General features: G+C 32.2%; 1 protein-coding gene across 1 annotated transcript; it reads left to right on the forward strand.

Annotated features, from left to right (window-relative positions):
- Positions 1–9,401: 9,401 nt before the first annotated feature.
- On the forward strand, positions 9,402–11,072 carry CTAM01_11606 (uncharacterized protein; the record flags this gene model as incomplete). The annotated part of the gene is made up of 1 exon (XM_060527617.1): positions 9,402–11,072. One exon carries the CDS (start codon positions 9,402–9,404, stop codon positions 11,070–11,072), a length of 1,671 nt encoding a protein of 556 aa, XP_060377785.1.
- Positions 11,073–20,522: the final 9,450 nt, after the last annotated feature.

Raw genomic sequence — 20,522 nt, forward strand, 5'->3', positions numbered from 1 at the left:
GTACCCTTTTAGTAATTTTTTTTTTCTTATCGTTTATTAATATTATTATGATAATTTTATTAAAAATAATTTTTTATACTTTTACTACGGGTTATTTTATTTCCTTTAGCTCTTTTTTTTTTATAAGTTAGAAATTACTTTAATAAGATCTATATAATATAATCTAATTATAATAATTAATATTTTAAGTAATTAGTTACGATTTTTTATAATTACGTAAGAGCGCTCGTTAATAAAAATTAATTTATATAGCCTAGCTTATTATTAAGTAATTTCGTACTATACTTATATATCTAAATTTAGGGGTATATTTAAATTAGCCCCTATATTAAGTTTATTATATATAATAATTATTTTATTAACTTACTTTTTTATACTTACCTCGCGTAGTACTTATATTATTCTTTTAATTACTTAGGCTCGTTAGTTTATAATTAATAATAATAATAAGGCTAAAGTCGTTTTTAAATATATTCTAAATATTAATAATATTAATATAAGCTTATTAAGCCCTATAATATTATTATAGTACTTAAGTACTATTTAGAGGTATTTATCGTTAGTAAAATCGGGATTTTTTTTTTAATAATCCTAAACGCCCTTTTTAGTTATTAATATACCCTTTTTACTTTTTTAATATTATAATACGCTTCTATAAGTACGATTTTTAACTATATATTATAAGCTATCGTATTTTCCCTAAATTCTATTAATTTAAAACTCGTATTAGCGTCGGTTTTAATACTATTTAGCGGTCCTTAGTATATATTAATCTAGCTTTTTTATAGGGCTACTTATATTATTTTTATTTATAAATCCTAGAGGAATTGCCCTATTTAAAATAATATAGCCTCGTTAATTATATATAGGACCGGTTAACTATTTAAATAAAAAATATCGACGACGATTTCTTAATTAAAATTAAGCTTATTCCGTAATTTAAACTTAAATTTATATAGGCTCTGCGCATTTATTTAATATTAATAATATACTTTTATTAACTATTTTAATACCCTTATTTTAATATTATTATTACTTAATTACTTTAAGAAGCTATATAGCCTCGTAATTAACGAGTACCTAAATCTCTAATATAATTATCTAAGCTTATTTTTTATTAAATAATTAATTAACTTTATATTATTAATAAGCTTTATAAATATATACCCCTATTGTTATTTAACTATTTTAAAATAATTATTATTAAAGATTCTATTCCTCGTATTATTAAATATAATACTTAGTTAATTTATATTTTTTAAATATAAGAGAAATAAAGTATTAATAAGTAAAATATAAAAAGTTATCGTTCTAAAATACGTCTTTATTTTTATTGTACTTAGGGTAACGATCTTTTTACTTAGGCTAAAACTAATTTTTATAATACTTATTATTAACGTATTAAGTATTATTAGTACGATTTTTTATAATACTTAGAATTATATTTTTTTTTATTAACTATTATAATACCTTAGTATTTAGGATAATTTTATAAAAATTATCTAAGTTATACTTTTTATTCGTATAGAATACTTATACGAGCTTAGTATTTAAGTAATCTAAGTAATATAAAAAAGACCCCTCTAACTACCCTTAGAATTACTTAATACTATTTTTTTTTTAATATTAATAAAAATAGTATCTTTTTTTTAAGTATTAAAAAAATAAAATTCTATACTATTAAATTTATCTTTTTATCTATTTCTATATTTACTATTTAAAAAACCTTCCCTTATTATTTATAAATAAAAGCCTACTTATTAAGGGCTTTTACTATTTTTAGTTTATTTAGCTTTATATATCCTCTAAAGGCTAATAATATAAAAAAGGAGTAGTTAATATTATTAATTTTATTATAATCTAATTCGTTAGTATAGGGGGCAAGATCTTTTTTATTTTCCGAATTTTTTATAGGGGGTAAATACTCTAAGCCGCTATTATAGTTACTATTACTAAGTTCTATACCCCTAGATTTACCCTTATATATAATAAAGAATTAACTAAACTAATAAAAACTAGTTTTATTATTTACTATTCTTGACTTTTTATACTATTTATATAATTTAGTACGCTCCTTTTTAAAATAGTTACTTAACTAATATTTATCTTTTTTATAAATAAAATATTACTTTTTTTATTACCTTATTTATAAGTTAAATCTCTACTTATTTAATAAATCTAGGCCTTTTTATTAATAATTACTATATCTAATCTCTTTTCTTTTTTTATTATACGTCTAGTTAACTTAATATTATTAATAAGGGCCGTTATATACTTAGAAATAGGTTTAGTACGGTATTTTTATTTTAATATTAAAACTAAATCTTAGCTTTAAGTAAAATATTTCGTAGTTTTTAAATACCTAGTATAGGGTTATTTTTATTTTTAATATATACTAAACTATAATATAAAAATATCCGACTTTTTACTTATTAATCCCTTTATTTAACTAGGTTTTTATTAACTTATTAATTTAATTAATAAGCTTTTTAAGGATTTTTACTTATAATTTACCCTTTATTATCCTAATTATAAATATAAAAAAAATTACTTATAGTTTAAATAGGAGCTCGAGATTCTTATTATAGATCTTAAAATAGTTTCGGATTATATTAATAATACTAAAAAAGTCGTTCTAATTAAAATTATATACTACTTCGTAATAATAATTAGAGGCTTTATTTATAAATACAATATTAATTATTAAATAGTACTAATATTCCCTAATCCCGATTTTTTTATAGTAATTATAAAATATTATTAGGGTTTTTTATAAGACTTCGTACTTCCCTCTAAAATATAATTTCTTTTTTAAAAAGATTTTTTTAAGATCTATAAATTACTTTATATTTATTATTATATTTTTAAGATTTATATACGATCCTTACGTTACTACGTATTATTAATAACTTTAAGTTATTTATCTCTTTTTTTATTAACTAATTAGTACTGAATTTCGTATTAATAATAATAACGAGCTATAAATTAAAATAAATAGAATTATTAATTATTATATATTTAGTACTATATTTTACTTTTATATATCTTTTTATAATAATAAATTACTATTAATAATTATAAAAAAAAATCTAGGTTATTTTTTTTTTTTTTAAATTTATTAAAACGATTATATATTAAAAAAGTATAGGGTATAAAGGACTCTCGTAGTACGGTACTTTAAAAGAACTACTAATACTTATAAAAATAATATAAAATACCTCTTTTAATTAAATTAATACGGCCTTAATTAATAAAGTTATAATTAAAAAAAAGAAAATAGTATTAGCTAGATTAAAAAGGTAGACTTCCTAATCGTTTTATATTATTATATTTAAAAATAAATTATTAAAAAAGCTTTAGTTCGATTTTAAAAAGTATATATATAATTAAAATAAAAATCCGCGCTATTAAACTTACTATTTCTAATTAGGGCCTTTTTTTTTATATTTTATTCTAATTAGCCCTCTTATAAATACCTATATTTAATTATTTTTTAAAAAAGAACTACTAAGATTAATTACCCTACTTTATTTTAATTATTCCTTAATATTGTTTTCCCTAATCTTTTATAAAAAGAAATTATTTTAGATTAGTTTTAATTACTATATATAATTAATTATATTAAGCCTTTTACTTATTCTTTTTTTTTATAACCGCTTTTTTTATTTTTTTTTATTTTTTTTATTAGCTTTATTTAGTTCTTATCCTATTCCTCTTTAATAATCTCCTAATCTTAACTTTTATTATTTTAGTTTTTTTTAGTTTTTTTTATTAATAATAGTATTTAAAGAGTATAAGCTAAAGTTATATATATAGTTTTTATAATTAAATTATTATATTAATTAACTTATTATTTTTTTATATTTTTATTAATATTAGTTTTATTTTTATATATACTATAATATTATAAGAGGTCTTAATAAAACTTAGCTAGTTCTTAATATTAATATTTATTATTTTTTTATACGGCCCGATTATATTTAAAAAGTATATATTTAATAACTTCTTATTTTAATTAAACCCTTAATATTTTAATTAAAGTTTTTATAATAGAGCTATTCTTACCCCTAACTAAAATATTTAAAAGACTACTTTTTTAATTACTTAAACTAGCTTTATTAAGAGCTAAGCTAAAGTATAATAATAATTTAAATAGTAATATATTTAATAAAAACTACGTAACTCGACGAGTTTTAAAAATATTAATTAAGTATATAAATTAATTATTAATAATAGTATCTAAATACTAGTTAGTAGCCTTTATTAATTTAATTACTTACGGAGTCTAATTAAGGTTATTACTTATTAAAGATCTCTAAGTATTTTTTAGTATTTTTAAAAATTAAAATAATAAAAGTAACTTTTTAAAAGTAATAAGCCCTTATTTAAGGTTTTTAATTATTCTTTTTACTTTTTTAAAATATATAAAATTAATTAGAGTATAATAGCTATAATTATAAAAGTTATAAATTCTTAAATCCTAGTTAGTAAATCTAAAACTAAATAAATAAAAACCGGATTTTTAAAAAGTTAGTATTTTAAGAGTATTAGTTATAACGTAATTAGAGTTATTTAAGTTAATATAAAGCTTATTCTTAAAGTCCTAATTATATATTATTTTTTTAAAAAACCTACTTAGGAAAGGTCTTATTATATTAAAAAGGTAATTATTATTATATTAAAACTCGTAATTAATTTATTAAATTTAAATTACGTAAAGCTTATTATTAAACGGTTTAAAATATTTATAAATTATTTAATACGGGTTATAAGTTAAGTTAAGCTAGTTATATTAGATTGCGTTACGAAACTACTTAAGTATGTATAGATTATATTTCTATTTACTTAGTTATTATATTATAAGGATTATATAAGTATTTATATTAATTAGTTATTAAATATAAAGAGGTATATTAATCTAATTATAAAAGGCTTTTAATACTTAAATATTATTAATAAATATCCTCTTTAAATATTTAAAAACCTATTTTAAATTGTATTAATAAATTATATTATTTTATTAGTTAATAATTATTTTTATAAAATAGCCCAGATCGTTAGTATAAAAAGAAACAATTATTATATATACTAAAGTCCTAACTTTTTATATAGTTTTTTAAGTTTAAGGGTTTAGGGTAGGGGTTTTATTTAGTTTAAAAATACTTTTTTATCCCTTTTTAATTATAATTATATTACGTATTAAAGCGAAGTCTTATATTATAACCTTTATTATAGATCTAATCTTGTATTTTTAAAATTAATTTTTATATAATAAGCGTTTTTAAAAATTATAATAATTAGTTAGGACCTTTATTATTTTATAATAGTTCTAATTTATTTAAGTTTTTTAGTTTTTTAAATTTTTAAAAACTTTAGAATACTAATTAAAAAAAGGAAGTGCGTTTTTTATACTAAGCTAATTAGAATAGTTAAATTTAAAAAGGGTTAGGATTATTTAAAAAAAGCTAGTTTATTTAGGTACTAAGCTTAGATAATAGTTAATATACGCTTTATATTAATAATTCGTATTAAAATTAATAAACTAAAAATTCTTAGTATTTATAATAGTTTTAAGGTTAGTTTTATTAAAAGTAATATATTTATTTAAATTTTATCTTTTTAATTAGTATTTAGTATCGTTTTTAAGGCCTTTTATTATAATCAAACCCTAAATTCGTATTATATTTTTTTTATTATTTAGCTTAAAAAGAGAGATAAAAAATAAGGAGGTTATTATAAATAGTTAGGTTAGTATTTATATAATAAATTAAGAAATAAAAATTAGGGAGAAGTTTAATTAGTAATAGTTATAAAAAAGTAGTATCTTAGGTTTAAAAATATAAGGGAAGGCTAAAAAATATTTAAGTTAAAAATAGTTATTTAATAATAATAATAATAGTTAAGGAGGGAAAAAAGAAAAGTTAAGTAGCTAAGTAAAAAGCTACCCTTTTATACTAATTATAAAGTAGCTTTTATTAATTAAAAAAAAAAGCGCTAAATTACGAATAATAAAAAGGCCCCGATTTATAATTTAGTTTTTTCTCTTTTTATATAATAGCTATAATTTAGCATTAATTAGTTAAGAGGCTTATAATACTTTCTTTTTTAATACTTTAAATTTAAGGGGGGGTATATAGAGGCCTTTTTTTAATCCCTCTATTTTTTTTATTTTTTTCTTTAAATAATAGCTTTTTAATTATAATTATTCCTTTTTACTTAGTCTTTTTGTTTTTAATAATATAATTTACTTACTTATTATATTTAATATTTCGGTTACTAATAATGCATATCGGATTATTAAAACTATTTATTATAATATCTAGCTTTAATAATATTCTTTTTTTATTTTTAAAAAAGCTTATTTTTAAAAAACTTAAGGCTATAAGTTTTAAGAAGTTAGTAAAAAGTAAATTATAATAAGTACTACTTTATTTAATCTTTTTAATCTTAATTTTAATTTAACGTTCTTTTTTTTTAAATCCTTAAAACTACTAGTTAATTAACTCTTCTTAAATTAGTTAAAAAGCTTTATACCGAATTTTATATTATAAATCCTTAGTTTAATAAATATATTAAAAAATAAATAGTTTAAAAATTTTAGTAGTTAATTATAAATTAGAACGTTATTAAAAAGTACGTTAATAAACTAGGTATTATAAGTAAATTATTTTTATAGAGCTATTAGGTTTTTATTAATTATAATTACGCTAGTTACTTCGGCCCTCTATCTTAGTAATTAAATAAACGAACCCCTATTATTAATTTTTTACTTATCTAAGCTTATAGCGTTTAGAATATTATATTTTATAATTATTACGCGCGGTTTTTTTAAAAATATATTAGTTCTAATATTAAAAAGCTAATTAAAAAAATAATCCCCTATTTTAAGTACGTTTCTTTATTAAATTACTTTAATAATTAATATAATAATTATATATATTTTAAAAATAAGAAATACTATTTTAAAAAGAGCTAGGGTTAGTAAAATATTAAAAAATCCGGGGCCGATCCTAAATAAAGTTATTATTATTATTATATAATAAATAGTAATAAAGTAGTATTTCTAATCCTAGTTAATATTAAAAAAGTTAAAACTTTAATTTATATAGTTTTTAATTAAATCGAAATTACTAAGGCTAAAGAAAATAAGTATAATTCTATTTTTAAAAACGCCTCTCTAACGTACTTTATTAAAAACTACGCATTCGTAATTTATAAAAGTTATTAATATTTAAAAATAAAATAAATAGAATAAGAAGTTATATAAACTAAGCTAAATTCTAAATAGGCTCGATTAAATAGGGAACTAAGTTTAGATATTTAAAAAAAGAAGTAGGGTTTTTTAATATAATTATATAGTTAGTAAATAGGGTCGTCGGGTTTTTAATTATAATAACTAAAAAATAATTTTTTTCCTCTTATTATCCCCTTATATTTTTATTTTAGATCTAAATAAAAAAATAATTAGAGAATTAATAAAATTTAATAATATCCTTATAAAATAAATATTTAATAAATAAAATTCGTAACTTATACTAAGGATTAGTAATAATAAGGGGTAATTTACCCCTCTTAAGAGGTTTTTATTTATAATTAAGTTTATTTAATAAGAGGTTAAGTATCCTTATCCCTAAAGTCTATTATATTATTATTATAGTTAAAAAGTAAGATTGCGGCGTTAATTATATTATTTTATAAAAATAAAAAGTTAGCTAAGTTAAAAATAAAGTTATTATAAAGATTAACCTCGTTAAGTAATAAGTAGAGGCTTTTTAAAAATTTTAAAAACTTTTTAAGTTAATTATTAATATAAGTAGCCCCTATAATTAAGTTATTAATAAGTATCTCTAGTTAATATAACGACTCGTTTAGAGTAGCTAAATAGATATAAAAAGGTTTTTATTAATAATAATCGAGTTTTTTAAAAATTAATATATTAATTTTCCGTTAAATATTAAAAATAAGAACTAGATTATTAAGTTATAACTTTATTAATTAAAGGGAGTATAAGAAATTAAATTAGTTATAGGTTTAAGCTTAGTATTAAGCGATTTTATTAGCTATAACTTCCTAGTTATTTATTAAAGAGGTAATAGAGAAGTCGCTGCTTTCCCCTCCGGGTTTGGCGGCACCCCCGTTCGGGTATAGCGTCCTCGCCGCTTTGCACCTCTACCCCTGTGAACGCCAACGAACTGCGCCCATAAATACGCAGACACGGGCGACTCGCAATGACAACTTTCCGTACACTCTACAACTTCTCTTATCAAACTCGCGACACCACCGCTTCTTGGTCACCCCCTTTTCCCTTCTACCTGGAACATGTTTGCGGGCGTCGCAAGCCGGCTGCTCCCATTCCATGCCCTCGATACGTCGCTCCTCATTACGTCTCCGCTATGCATATTTCCGGGCGCATAACCAAACTGGACACTCCCTCTTTGCCCCAATCCACTCATCTTCGCTGTATTCATCCAGATGCCGAAAGTATACTGAACGCAATACAGGCAAGGGAACAAGGCTTTCGGCATGCATCTGGCGAAGATGCCAATAACTCGACTTGCTGAGTGAAGCTAGCGACACCGGTATCACCCCGCTCACCTTTTGTTATGACGATGCAAACGAATGGTACGCCTCTCGATGCTTTTCGGGCAGCCTCGGTTGCTACCCCTATTCCACTGCCAGCATTCCCTGTTCGCTCTGCGTCGAACCCGTCAACTACGACTCCTGTTCGGTCCGATTTGCGAAACGCGCTTCTTGGGTTTGCCTTGGTCAACGGCTATTGTGCGCGTCTTCGACACCTTGAACTTTCTACGAGTATGCCTCATGCTATGCTTCGGGAACTATACCTATGAGGCATGCCACCTGAGCAGAGGGTGGCATGATCTGTCCGGAGATGCCTCCTTTTCGGGAGTTAACGACTGCCTCTGCCGCTGAGCTGGGGGCGTGGCACTGCGCCGCTAGTCGGCGACTCCGAATTTTGCGAGGGATCATACAGGCAAGCTTGAGCTTCGGGTCACACCTTCATCCTCCGTAATCTCATTGAGTGGGCTAGGAAATGATGAGCTGAAGTTTGAGAGGGGCTGAAGAAGCGGTGAGGACGATCTCTGGTGCCATCCACGGAAGCACACAAGACCGTTAGCACTCTGGCGGATACGCCGACTTTGGTCGGGCAGCGCAACTCTACCCATGGTTAGTGTATGTCTATATATTTCGAAGAGAAGACGCCTTCAACTTCTTCTTTGAGCACTGCTTCTGGTCCTCTATATCTCGCCTGCCCAATCCTCTCTCCAGCCATGTCCGTCAATTTGGACAATATCTGTTTCTATCAACCACCAAGACCGGTGGTCCGTCAACGAGCACCCAAGGGAAAAGAACAACAGAGCAGTAGCACATCCCCCTCTAGCATGGAGGAAATTGTCGTGCAATCTGCGACTGAATCCTACACGCACCATCGAGCTACAAGCTCTAACGCAAACCCTGCTGCTTTTACCTCTGAGGCCTATTTGGAAACAGTCGGTGACGTGCTTGCCCAGATGGACAGCACTTCTTGCTGTACCAGCAGCGATTTTGGACCGGAAACATCATCTTTTATACCGGTGAAAGAGTCCACAGCAGTAGAATTAGACACGACGATCAACATTGGGACAGCTGGGACATCAGCTACCCGGTCATTATTCGAAGCGCCAATTCCCGCAACTTTCCGACTCTCCATGCTCACCGAAGCTTCAGCCGACTCACCGCCAACGTCGTGCCATGAAGCTGGAAATGAAGCGGACACAGCCGCTCCCCAAGCAACTGGCAATTATGCCCACTTGACACCAGAGACAACCCTTGATACCCATAGCGGAGCCATCACCTCGCCTTCTGGGCGGGAGCAACAAAACATCCCGCCACGCGTTTCACTGAGAGGCAGTCTTCCAGCCTGGCTGGAATGTTGTCGATCGCGGTCAGCTAGCAACGGGAGAACCCAAGAGGGCTTCGATCCTGTCGTGATTGCGCCAGGGATCTCTGACTCCACGATGCAGTCGACTGGAGGTGATCCAACGTCTCCGGCATCAGCATCATCTGCAACAACACCATCACGAGAAAGCGGATACAGCGTTACACCTGGTATTGATCGACTCGTCCTTGGACCAACCATCCCCGGGAAAACAACAGTCCCTAGCGTCGAGGAACCTAAGATCAACTCAGGAGGCGAAGCTGAGCCTGAAGCCATTGCTGAACCCTCTTCGACCAGCTGCATGTCATCGCTGGCGCCTCAAAGTGTCGTAGGCTTTGATAACACAGCCCTTATCTCCCTGACGGCTCCTCCATCTCCAGCCCCTTCAACTCCAGTCCTCCGCCGGTCCCGCAGGGGCACGGCCCCTATTGGTGGCTATGCTGAGGTTGATTCTGATACCGAAAGCAATGCTAGTGGGAGTCCGACCGCGTCTTCAGGTGACGACAGACCGTTTGGCAGGAGGAGCAGTCCCCTTGGCTCTCTTGGCCAGCCCGGTAACAAACGACGTAGGGCGTGCTCTCATGAGGAATTCGCCAGCGGAATAAGAGCGTCCAAAAGAAGTCGCGGATCGCAGGAAACATCGACTCAAGCTCTAACAACGAGAAGGTCGCGGCGGGTAGCAGAGCCTATGAAGCAGACTGATGTAATCAATCTCACACAATCAGAAAGCGCATCGGGTGAGGGGCAAAACACGGATCACGTTCTCGCAACATTCGACGAGTTTCCCCTACATTTCGCTCCTCTGACGAACTTCGTCCTCAAGCGCACCGTCGTCGGTCATGTGACGACGTTCACGATTGAATGGCAACAGGTGAACCCCCCTCACTATCGATGCCAAGCCCCGCCGAAGGTGATTCAGTCCCCACCCAGTCCTTCGCTGTCTGGGTCAGACCTCGCACAATTCCCACGAGGACACAGGCGGGCCTTTTCAAAAGACGAGGATAGACTTCTGTGCAAGTTGAAGCGGGAGGGGAAGCTTCGTTGGAAAGAAATCCACCGTCAGTTCTCTAACAAATTTCCGGGACGAACTATTGGAACACTGCGAGTTCGTTACAGTACCAAATTGAAGCATTGAATCAGTTTTTAAATTAGACCATCTCTCTTGCAACCGTTGCTTCGGCTGCCATGAATCTCTGGTGAAATCAAACATATTGATACGTGAAACGTCATGGTGACTAGTAGAGGGCGTGCGCTGCACATGTATCAGTTCATGGTCTGAGCCGGACCTTTCGGAAAATGACAGCTGGTTCCCTAGTCAGTCCGTGGTATACAGTTGATCTTGAGAGACAAGACAAACGACCCTCGCGTGAGCGTCATCCACGAACGATGATCAAGTACAACTTGACAGTCATGTGTGACTTCCACGAGACTGTGCTTATAGCTGATTGTGATTGAAACATGGTGTTGCTGGAAAGGTAATAGTGGCCACTTGGCCACACCGCCTGTCAAAAAGGTTTAACCCCACTATGTCCTATACCGCCTTCCCAGGCTCTGCTTGTTTGATACACAACCTAGCAATACACCGCTTGCCCAAAAGGTTCAAATGTCAGCAGCAGCCCCCCTGTCTTTGTCACACCACCTTCCCTTGAAAGTTGAGGTCTAATCGTCACCTCTGACCACTTTCCGATTACAGGGACATATCGGCTCAGAGCCTTGACCGCCCTCAGACACCGCCTACGCAATACGACAAATCGTTTCCAAGTACTTACCGCTTTATTGACCGCTTGCTTGACAGAGTCCCTAATCGATCTCGCGGGCTTCACCGCCTGCCGATTTAGCTCAACGCTGTACAAGACATATCTACACCGCCTACTTGATTGCGTCGCGTCCCTCGATGCTTTGCTTTGACCACCAGCGGACCATAGTTCGGAGGCTTGACCGCCCAAGTATACCGCCTTCCAAATGCACATCGCTCCCGTTCAGGTATACAGGCCGGCCGACCGCCTGCCCGAAACAGAAGTCATCATTTGCCACGATTCGTAAGTTTGAACCCATCGCGAAGTGCAGAACATGAATTCATTATCTCAGCCGTTGCTCTATGGCATACCAGACCAGCGTTGACATGCTTGTGATCCTGGCATTCTTCATCACTGCAATTCTCTGTCTCTTCGCCACCGCCGTGACCCAGACAACTTCCCTTGAGCGCTGTACCCATGCAACCAATTGGATTGGTCCCCACGCAATGGTTCCCTGGGATTACCCCTCTCTAACAGGCCTTCAGAAGACGCCAAAATGAATGGTCGGCTAACGAGAAGGGAAGAAGAACAAATAGACCTCACCTTGCTGGTCCGATAACTTGATGGACGGTTCAACAGAATGCTCCCAGCTGTCCGAGCCGCGACACTGAGGGGGCGCCTACAGACCCTGTCTCAGTACACAGCCTACGCACACCGGTTGTCGAGAATGGAGCACTCACACCGTGACCGACACCAGCTGTATGTACACCGCCTTCCCTTCTTCTCAATGGAGTCGACAACACACCGCCTGCCCGAAAGCATTATGTATGCTGCCTTGGAGATTAGCGACACCGCTTTCCTTAATGATCGGACGAGACACCAGCGCCACCAATGACAACCTTGAGAAACAGTGGCTCTTGGCCAGCATTATACACCGCCTACTTGATTTGACAACCATCTTTTTCAAGCACCTTCACCACTTTCTTCACCGCTTGCTTTAAGAGTCACATAGTGGAGAAGTGATCTCCTCCATAACCGGGTTGAGTTCCACCGCTTACCATATCGGTGATCTGCCATCCAAGAAGCTTGACCGCCTACTAAGTAAGGAGACCGTCTTCCATTTCACGTCATAGCTTGTCTAGGCCTTTTCCTGTTGAGACAAACTAGCAGATTTACCGCTTGCTGGAAAACAGAGCACTCAATATCTACAAGCCTTATTCCCATAACTGCCTAGCGCAGTGTAGCATATGGGCTCATTATCTCAAGCCGCTCCCACATGGCACACGTGACTAGGGTTGGCTCTAATGTTCTCAACTTTCAGGATCGTAGAGGTATCAAACAAACATGGATGTCCCAAAGGATTATACCGAGATACCGGACGTAGCGCGAAGAGGAGGGTAGAGATCGCGTTCCGCGAGCGGCGTGATGCCGCAAACCAGAAGAGCTCATGGCGCGATGCCCTTTACACCACGCTCACGCGGTTCGGTAACGTCAACATTGCAATCGTCCATCTCTCACCCTTTACTGTACTGTATGTAAGCACACAATGTAACGTCGCACTATGTCACTGGACCAGGCACGGGACCTCGTGCCAGGGTGTGTTGAGGGTATCGCGAGTTATAGCAAGCCCCTTTTCTAGTCGCCCCCTTCCTCTCCTGTCCTTCGCGCTACGTCTTGTATCTGGACCTGATTCTACCAGCACTTGTTTACCTATTGAAGAGTCACGGGAGCTGGAAACCTCACAAACTCTGGGGAATGCCCCATGGGGTTGTTTTGAATTGCAGATGTAATTTATGCGCTTGCATCGCGTTCGTAAATTCTGTACATAAACACATTAGGTGCATTTGGCAGAGGAACGTTGACCCAGACCCGCTACATCTGTTCATGGGAGCTCGGAACGACTTGTTCCAGCGTTGGTCAGCAATGCAAGCGAAGGAAGGTTCAAATCACGAGCAGAATGCAGCATTAAGGACTACTGTATTCGAAGGTGAAAAGACACTTCTTCACTTGTCATCTTGCATCTGTTGAAGGCTTTTGGGACTTCGGATTCGGATGCGAGCTCGCCACTCAATGACGGCATTCAAAGCAGGTCCTGGATCCAATTGGCGCAAGAAGCGAGGCAGGCACCAACAGTATCGCGGATACCATGAGCTGCTTACTGCGTGTGTATGGAATTGCGGCCTAAGTGAAAGGATGTCTCCCAAACGCGGTGCTCAAGTTGGATGAAGCCGCTTGTAGCTAACGCTGTCGACTGTAAACGCACACAACCAGCTGCTTTTGGCTCGCGCCATGTTGGCTTTGTATTATGAAGGTCAGCTGTCAGCAATCTGCTCGATAAGCTAGTCTTGGCTCCCATGAACGGTTGTATCGTGGTCTCTGTTAAGGTCTCCCTGCTCCCTCTCATGTACCTAAGCCGTTCCAGGATCGGAAGGTACGTGCTCGACAGACAGAGAACACATGCCAAGCGGACCCCGGTTTTGCGCTCGATAGGCTACGTATGTACCTCAAGCTGTGATCGGAAGAATCATTCAACGTTGTTAGGTTGAGCGCTACTAAAAAGCTCCGAAACGCGCTACGTGGCACTAGCACGATCCACCGCATAGCAACTCTACGCACGTCCCAACGCTATAAATCTTAAGCCTAATTTAATGCCCGTTACTGTTACGAGGGAGGTAGTAATAGCAAGTAACGAGGACCTATATTTATAAAGGGTATAAAAACTATCCTTAAGAGCTTAACTAAACTAAACGTACTAAAAAATAACTAAAAATATAATTAAGTAAGCAACCGAGACTACTAGCAGTAGCTAGCTAGTAACTATACGCACTATAACCCTAAATAAGGAACGCGCAAAGCCTACTTAAAATAATAATAAAGCACTACTCCTAACAATAAGTAAGTAAGCTAAAGAGCTATACGTAGTAATAAAGATTATGCTTAATATATAAAAAAAGTTAGAAATATAAAATAAGAACGTTAAAATAGAACTTTACATAGTTATTTCGGAGCTATAAATAGTTAAGAGCGAGTTATAAGCTATTAAAAAAGAGCTAAAAATAATAAAAAAACGCGTAAAAAATAAAAGCGCTAAAATAAATAAAAGCTTTAAAATAATTATAATAATAACTATAACGCGGGATAGCCTAAGCGCATCTTATATAAACGTTATATAAAGCGGCTTAGGTAAGTAAGGTTACGACTTACAGGTAGCTATACTAAGTAATATAACTCTAACAAGCCGTAATAATACTTTATTTTATATAATTAATATATTAAGAATTAAAAAAAGTAGTAATAAGCTTAACGCGGGTCGGGTTTAGGCTATAGTAAAAAAGGAGATATATATAATAAATAAATAGGGTAACTAGCACTATCGGGCTATTATAATAAACTTAAGGAATGCGAATAGGATTCGGATTATTTATTATAATAATATTAAATATAGGCTTATTAAGTAAATTGCGGAAAAGAGCTTTAGTCCCGGTATACGAGTTTTATAGGACGAACTTTACTTTATAAAAATTAATAACGTAAAAAGAACCGAAATACTAAATAAGAAGGGTAATATTAGGGCTAAAGCGGTAGAAGTACTTAGCTAAGAAAACGAGACTACTATTACTAAGATATTTTAGCTTAATAAGAAAAATATGCCTAAGGCGTATAGGTCTATAGTCGTATTTATAACTAAGGTTAGTAATACGTATAAACTAATCTCCGAGGGCTTTTTCTATATTAGAAAAGAGTTCGGTACAACGATAGCGTTTAAGCAGCGGCTACGTCCCTAATAATACTATAATTACTAATAAATTACTAAGTATAAGGCATATTAGTACGCAAACCCCTAGGTATATAAACGCTATACTAAAATAGGCCACTACTATAATAAATACTATAAAATAATCGTAATATACGTACCTTATAGCGGACTATACGAGTCGTTTAATAAGAACTATTTAAAACTACATCCGCACTCTTATAAATAAAAAGGTCTAGATCCTTTAGCTTAATATAAAAAAATAGGCTAAGGTTTACGAGAGTTTAATAAATAACAAAGCGCTGCGCGACTTCATAACTATAGTAGTATAAGAGCTATAGGTATAGAGGATAGAAAATAAAACTATTATTATTTTAATAAAATATAGTAAATAAACGAGGATAGTACTAATAGAGTAAAAAGACGAAGGGAGATAGGGAATTAGGAGTTTACTATAAGTAAATAGAGAAATAAAAGTAGAATAAGTATTAATAGCGTCCTCGAATATTACTACGGCCATTATTTAGCTTCTAAATTAAAAGCTACTAGTAACGTCAGTATACGTACTAATATAAAAGCTAGAAATACTACAGTAAGTATATAACCTACTAAGATAAGCTATTATAAATATTTAAAAAGGAATAGGTAAAAGGGTAAACGTAGCCCTAGTAAGAGACTTTAACTACTATAATTACTTATAGGGAGGCAATAATATATTAAAGGGCCAGTAAGGCGAGGTAAACCCGATTATCAATTTAATAAGCAAATACTCGCTCCGCAGCCTCCTTCTACATAGTACGAGGACATAAAAAAAGAATAATATAGTAACAATAACTAACTTATCCCTCGTATTTAAAGAACTAATAAGAATAGTAATACGTTACGCCCTATATAAAATAGACTACGGGTTAAACTACTAAGTAATTAAGACGACCCTTAATATTACTACGCTCAAAATAAAAAGCTAACTACAGCTCCTCCTTAAAAACGCCCTATAAAAATAAATTAATAAGAGAGTAAAAATAAACCTAAAGTAAACGCTAATAAGAAGTATAATATAATAATAAATAGATTAACTAATATCCGTAGTATACGAAGTAATAAAAGTACTAACCCCTAAGGCTAAGCTATCCCCGTATATAAAAAAATAGTAAACGGCCGACCTCACTTAGTTATAATAAATTTATATATACTAAAAGAACTAGGTAAGGGTAGAGAAAAGAATAAATAATACCTAAGCCGAACTAAAGTAACGTACCCGCTTAGTAACTAAGTAATATTACGACGCTATCTAATAATAAAAAAAAAGCTATTAAGAAGACTTCTTAGCTAATAATATAAATATTTAAAAAGCTACGAAGTATCTCGACGCTAGTAAAAGGGCTTTTTTTAATAAGATACTTAAACTTAAAAAGGTAGATAATTCCTAAATAGAAAATACCGCAAAGTAGGCCGAAAAGTTATTTTTTATATTCTTCTCTCCTCTTTTTAATAAGATTAAAGAGGAGAGCGAGCGGTTATAGAAGTTACTTATACTTTTCCCTAACCTTATATTAAGAAAAGTAGAGAAATAGCTCTTTATAATAAAGTTATAAAAAGCTTTTAAAAAAAACGGTTTACTAGTAATAATATAGAAGTATATATAGCTAGTAGTAAAGGAGAGGGTACTTATACTCTTCTAGACCTTACTAAATAAAGGGATATTACTAAGGTAATAGTAATATACTAAAATTATCTTATTAAAGAAGCTAAATAAAAGTAATTATAGTATAGCGAAGGCTTAGTAACCGATCTCGCTTTTATTAACGCTTAGGAAAGTACTAAAGTCGGTCTTAATAAAATATATTTTATATATTATTAAAATATTCGGCCTCCTTTTTATAAGCTATTTTAATACTTATAAGTAGCGGTTAGCGGAATAAGCGCTAGTACTATTATAAAAGTATATTTATAGAGCGTAAAAAAAGAGAAAAGTAGTTAGTTTAGTAAGTTTTAATATTAAGGGAGCTTATAATAGTATATATAAGGAGAGACTACTTTAATAGCTTAGGGCGCGGGGTATCCCCGAGAAGTTAGTAAAATAGGTTAATACTTTCTACTCCCTTAGAATAATAAGCATCCTAGTTAATAATTACGAGTCCAGGGCTCGCCTACTACCATAAGTAGGGCTACCTTAGGGCTCGCTACTATTACCCATACTATTCCTCTTCTTTAATACCGACTTTATATAATACTAAATTAATAAGAACAGGGGCGCGCTAGCCTTTATTAATAACTATATAGCATAGGTTATTAGCTAATCGCGCAAAGTAAACTATAAAAGTATCTAGAATATTATTAATAGAGCGTTTAAATAAGAATAACGAAGCGGGGCAACCTTTAAAATAAATAAGACGGCTATTATTTACTTTACGTATAACTAAAAACTACTACTAGACTTAACTAGCTTTATTATTAAAAGCGATACTATTTAACTAAAGGACTACGTTAAGGTACTAGGGGTAATAATAAATACGAAACTATAATTTAAAAAGTATATTATAAACGTAATAATAAAAGGGTTAGAGGCCGTATTAAGGCTTAAGTAGCTTAAAGGCCTATTTCTAATAACGGCTAAATAGCTTTTCGTTATAGCCGTAGTACTAATAATAAACTATATATTAAATATTTAAAAATATAAATATTGCGCAGTATAAATAAAAATAATTAACTAAGTATAAAAAATTAGTACTTAAGCGGTTAAAAAAACCTTTAATATAGTAACTATAGTAGTTACTGAAATAGAGGTAAGTATATAATTAGTATAAAAAAGATTTAATAAAAAATTAATAATATTCTAAGTACGGATACAAAGCCTTCTTAAAATATATCCGCCTCGATATTTACGGGCAGTAGCCTTTAAACAGTTTTTATTACCCTTCTAATTAATAATAAAGGCTTATTATAACTAACCGCTTAATAAGCTAAAAACTATTAAAAAGTATTTAATAACTTTATAAAAAGCCCGTATTAATATAGTAATTAATAATAACGCAGTTAAGGCTACTAAAATAATTTAATTTAGGTAGGTAATAAGAATAGTAATAGGGAGCTCGGTAAGAAACGGAGTTATAAGCTATAGAACGGTTATAACGCTACTTATATTACTTAAAAGGGGTAGCGGTATAATAATAGCCTTGTGCATAATTAGTTTAGGAATAGAGCTAAACCTATATATAATAAAACTAGCGGTATTAATAAAAGTAATTAAGTCTTTTTTATAGAGGCTCGATTACTAAGCTATTTACGTATTTACTTATAATAAAGCGGCTATACTAATTATCCGTAACCCGTAGTAATAATCGGGCTAATAAGAGATTTATTAACTATATACTAGTATATAAAATTTTTAAAAAAAAAGTAATAGAGTTACGCTCTTCTAGTTCTTATTAACTATAAAGTTAAACTTAGTATAAGTAGCTAAAGCTATAATAAAAAAAAGTACGAAACTAAATAAAATATTATAAAAACGACTTACTAAAGCCTACTTAATAGTACTTAGGATCGCTTTATAGAGCGTATAATAGAAATATAAAGCTTTACTTAATAATATAAGAGTATTTTTAAAAAAAATCGATATAGCTTTATTAAAAAAATATATATGCGAGCTATATAATAAGCTTTTTTAAAAAAAAGCTAGTATTTTAGTATAACTGCGCACTAATATAATAAGACTAAACTAATACTTATACTAAATTAGAGTAATTACCTCGGCGTATTACGCTTATAAGTAAGTAATAGAATTAGTAGAGCATTTTTTTTTTTATTATATATAATAAATAGTATAACGAAGTTAGATATTTTAATAAATAAAAACGTATAAAGAGAACTTATCGTACTTTTTTAAAAAAAAAAAAGTACGTCTAACCCTAATAACTAATTACTAAACGTAGACGTTATTAAAGAGACGATTAAGTTTATTATAAATACGGGGAGGCTAGATATATAAGTTAACTAGTAGCGAGATTACATACTACTTATATTAATATACTAACTGACGATAACCCCTATATACCCTCGTATTATTAATAGTAAGACTAGCTTCGGCTACTAATAATAGGACGCCGAATACTTTAGGAGCAACTTTAAAATAGCCTATTACTAATACTACGAGTAACTGTAGCATTAGTATATAAAACTAAAAATAATATATATAGAGATGGATAAGACTTATATAGGCTTCTGGGAGGTAAGGATGTGAACGAAAGTAGAGAATATATAGATAATTATACGAGCCCTAAATAGCTTAGCCGGGGCGTAATAAACTATGTATATATATATATATTACTGCCGTTCTTAACATTTTCCAACACGAATACTCGAAGTCCAGTGCTTTTTTGACAAAAGTTTGCCTTAGGCATTAAGGGGTCAAAACGACGGAAATAGCAACACTAAGCAGCATGTCTTCCTTGAGGGATACCGATACGGCGCCATCGACCAATCGGCGGCGCTTAGCAGGCAGGCCGAAGTCTCGGTGATTGGATGAACGGAAGCGCCGTGAGGAATAAGGCAGACAAGGGAACGAGTGAGCCATCACTGGCATGGAGGTTGATCTGCACTCAGCCTTCTATTTATTGTCTCTGTCTCCCAGAGGCGGCATCAGACCCTTCCCGTTTATGTACGAAAATTCGTCCCACTCCTTGTGCGGAACGCTCGTGGTTTGCAAAGCCACCATAGCCATCGAGAGTCGAAAGCGAAGTCAAGTTTCTTGACGAAACCGTTCGGCGACATCTCCACTGCTTCAGTCAGCCTGGTCGATTGTCGAGCGTCAGTCCAATCTATGAACCCTCATCGACACAAAATTCTTCTCTAGGCTCCAACGCTGGCAAGCTTGTTGAGGCGCAAGCATGCGTCCTGTCCGTTCGCTTACCGTCTACTTCTTCCATCGTGACCTGCAGAGAAGAAGCGTTTAGTACACCTCTGAATTCGACATCGCTCGCAGAGACCAATGCAAGTCTGACCGGAGTCGATCGTGCCACTGTCAGAGGATGCCGAGCCGACCCGGCATCCCGTAATATATGTTTCGTTGACTTAACAACAGAGCACAGCCCCAGGT

This window comes from Colletotrichum tamarilloi (assembly GCF_030869305.1).
Source record: "Colletotrichum tamarilloi strain Tom-12 chromosome Unknown Scaffold_64.1, whole genome shotgun sequence".
In the NCBI taxonomy this organism is placed as follows: Eukaryota; Fungi; Ascomycota; class Sordariomycetes; order Glomerellales; family Glomerellaceae; genus Colletotrichum; species Colletotrichum tamarilloi.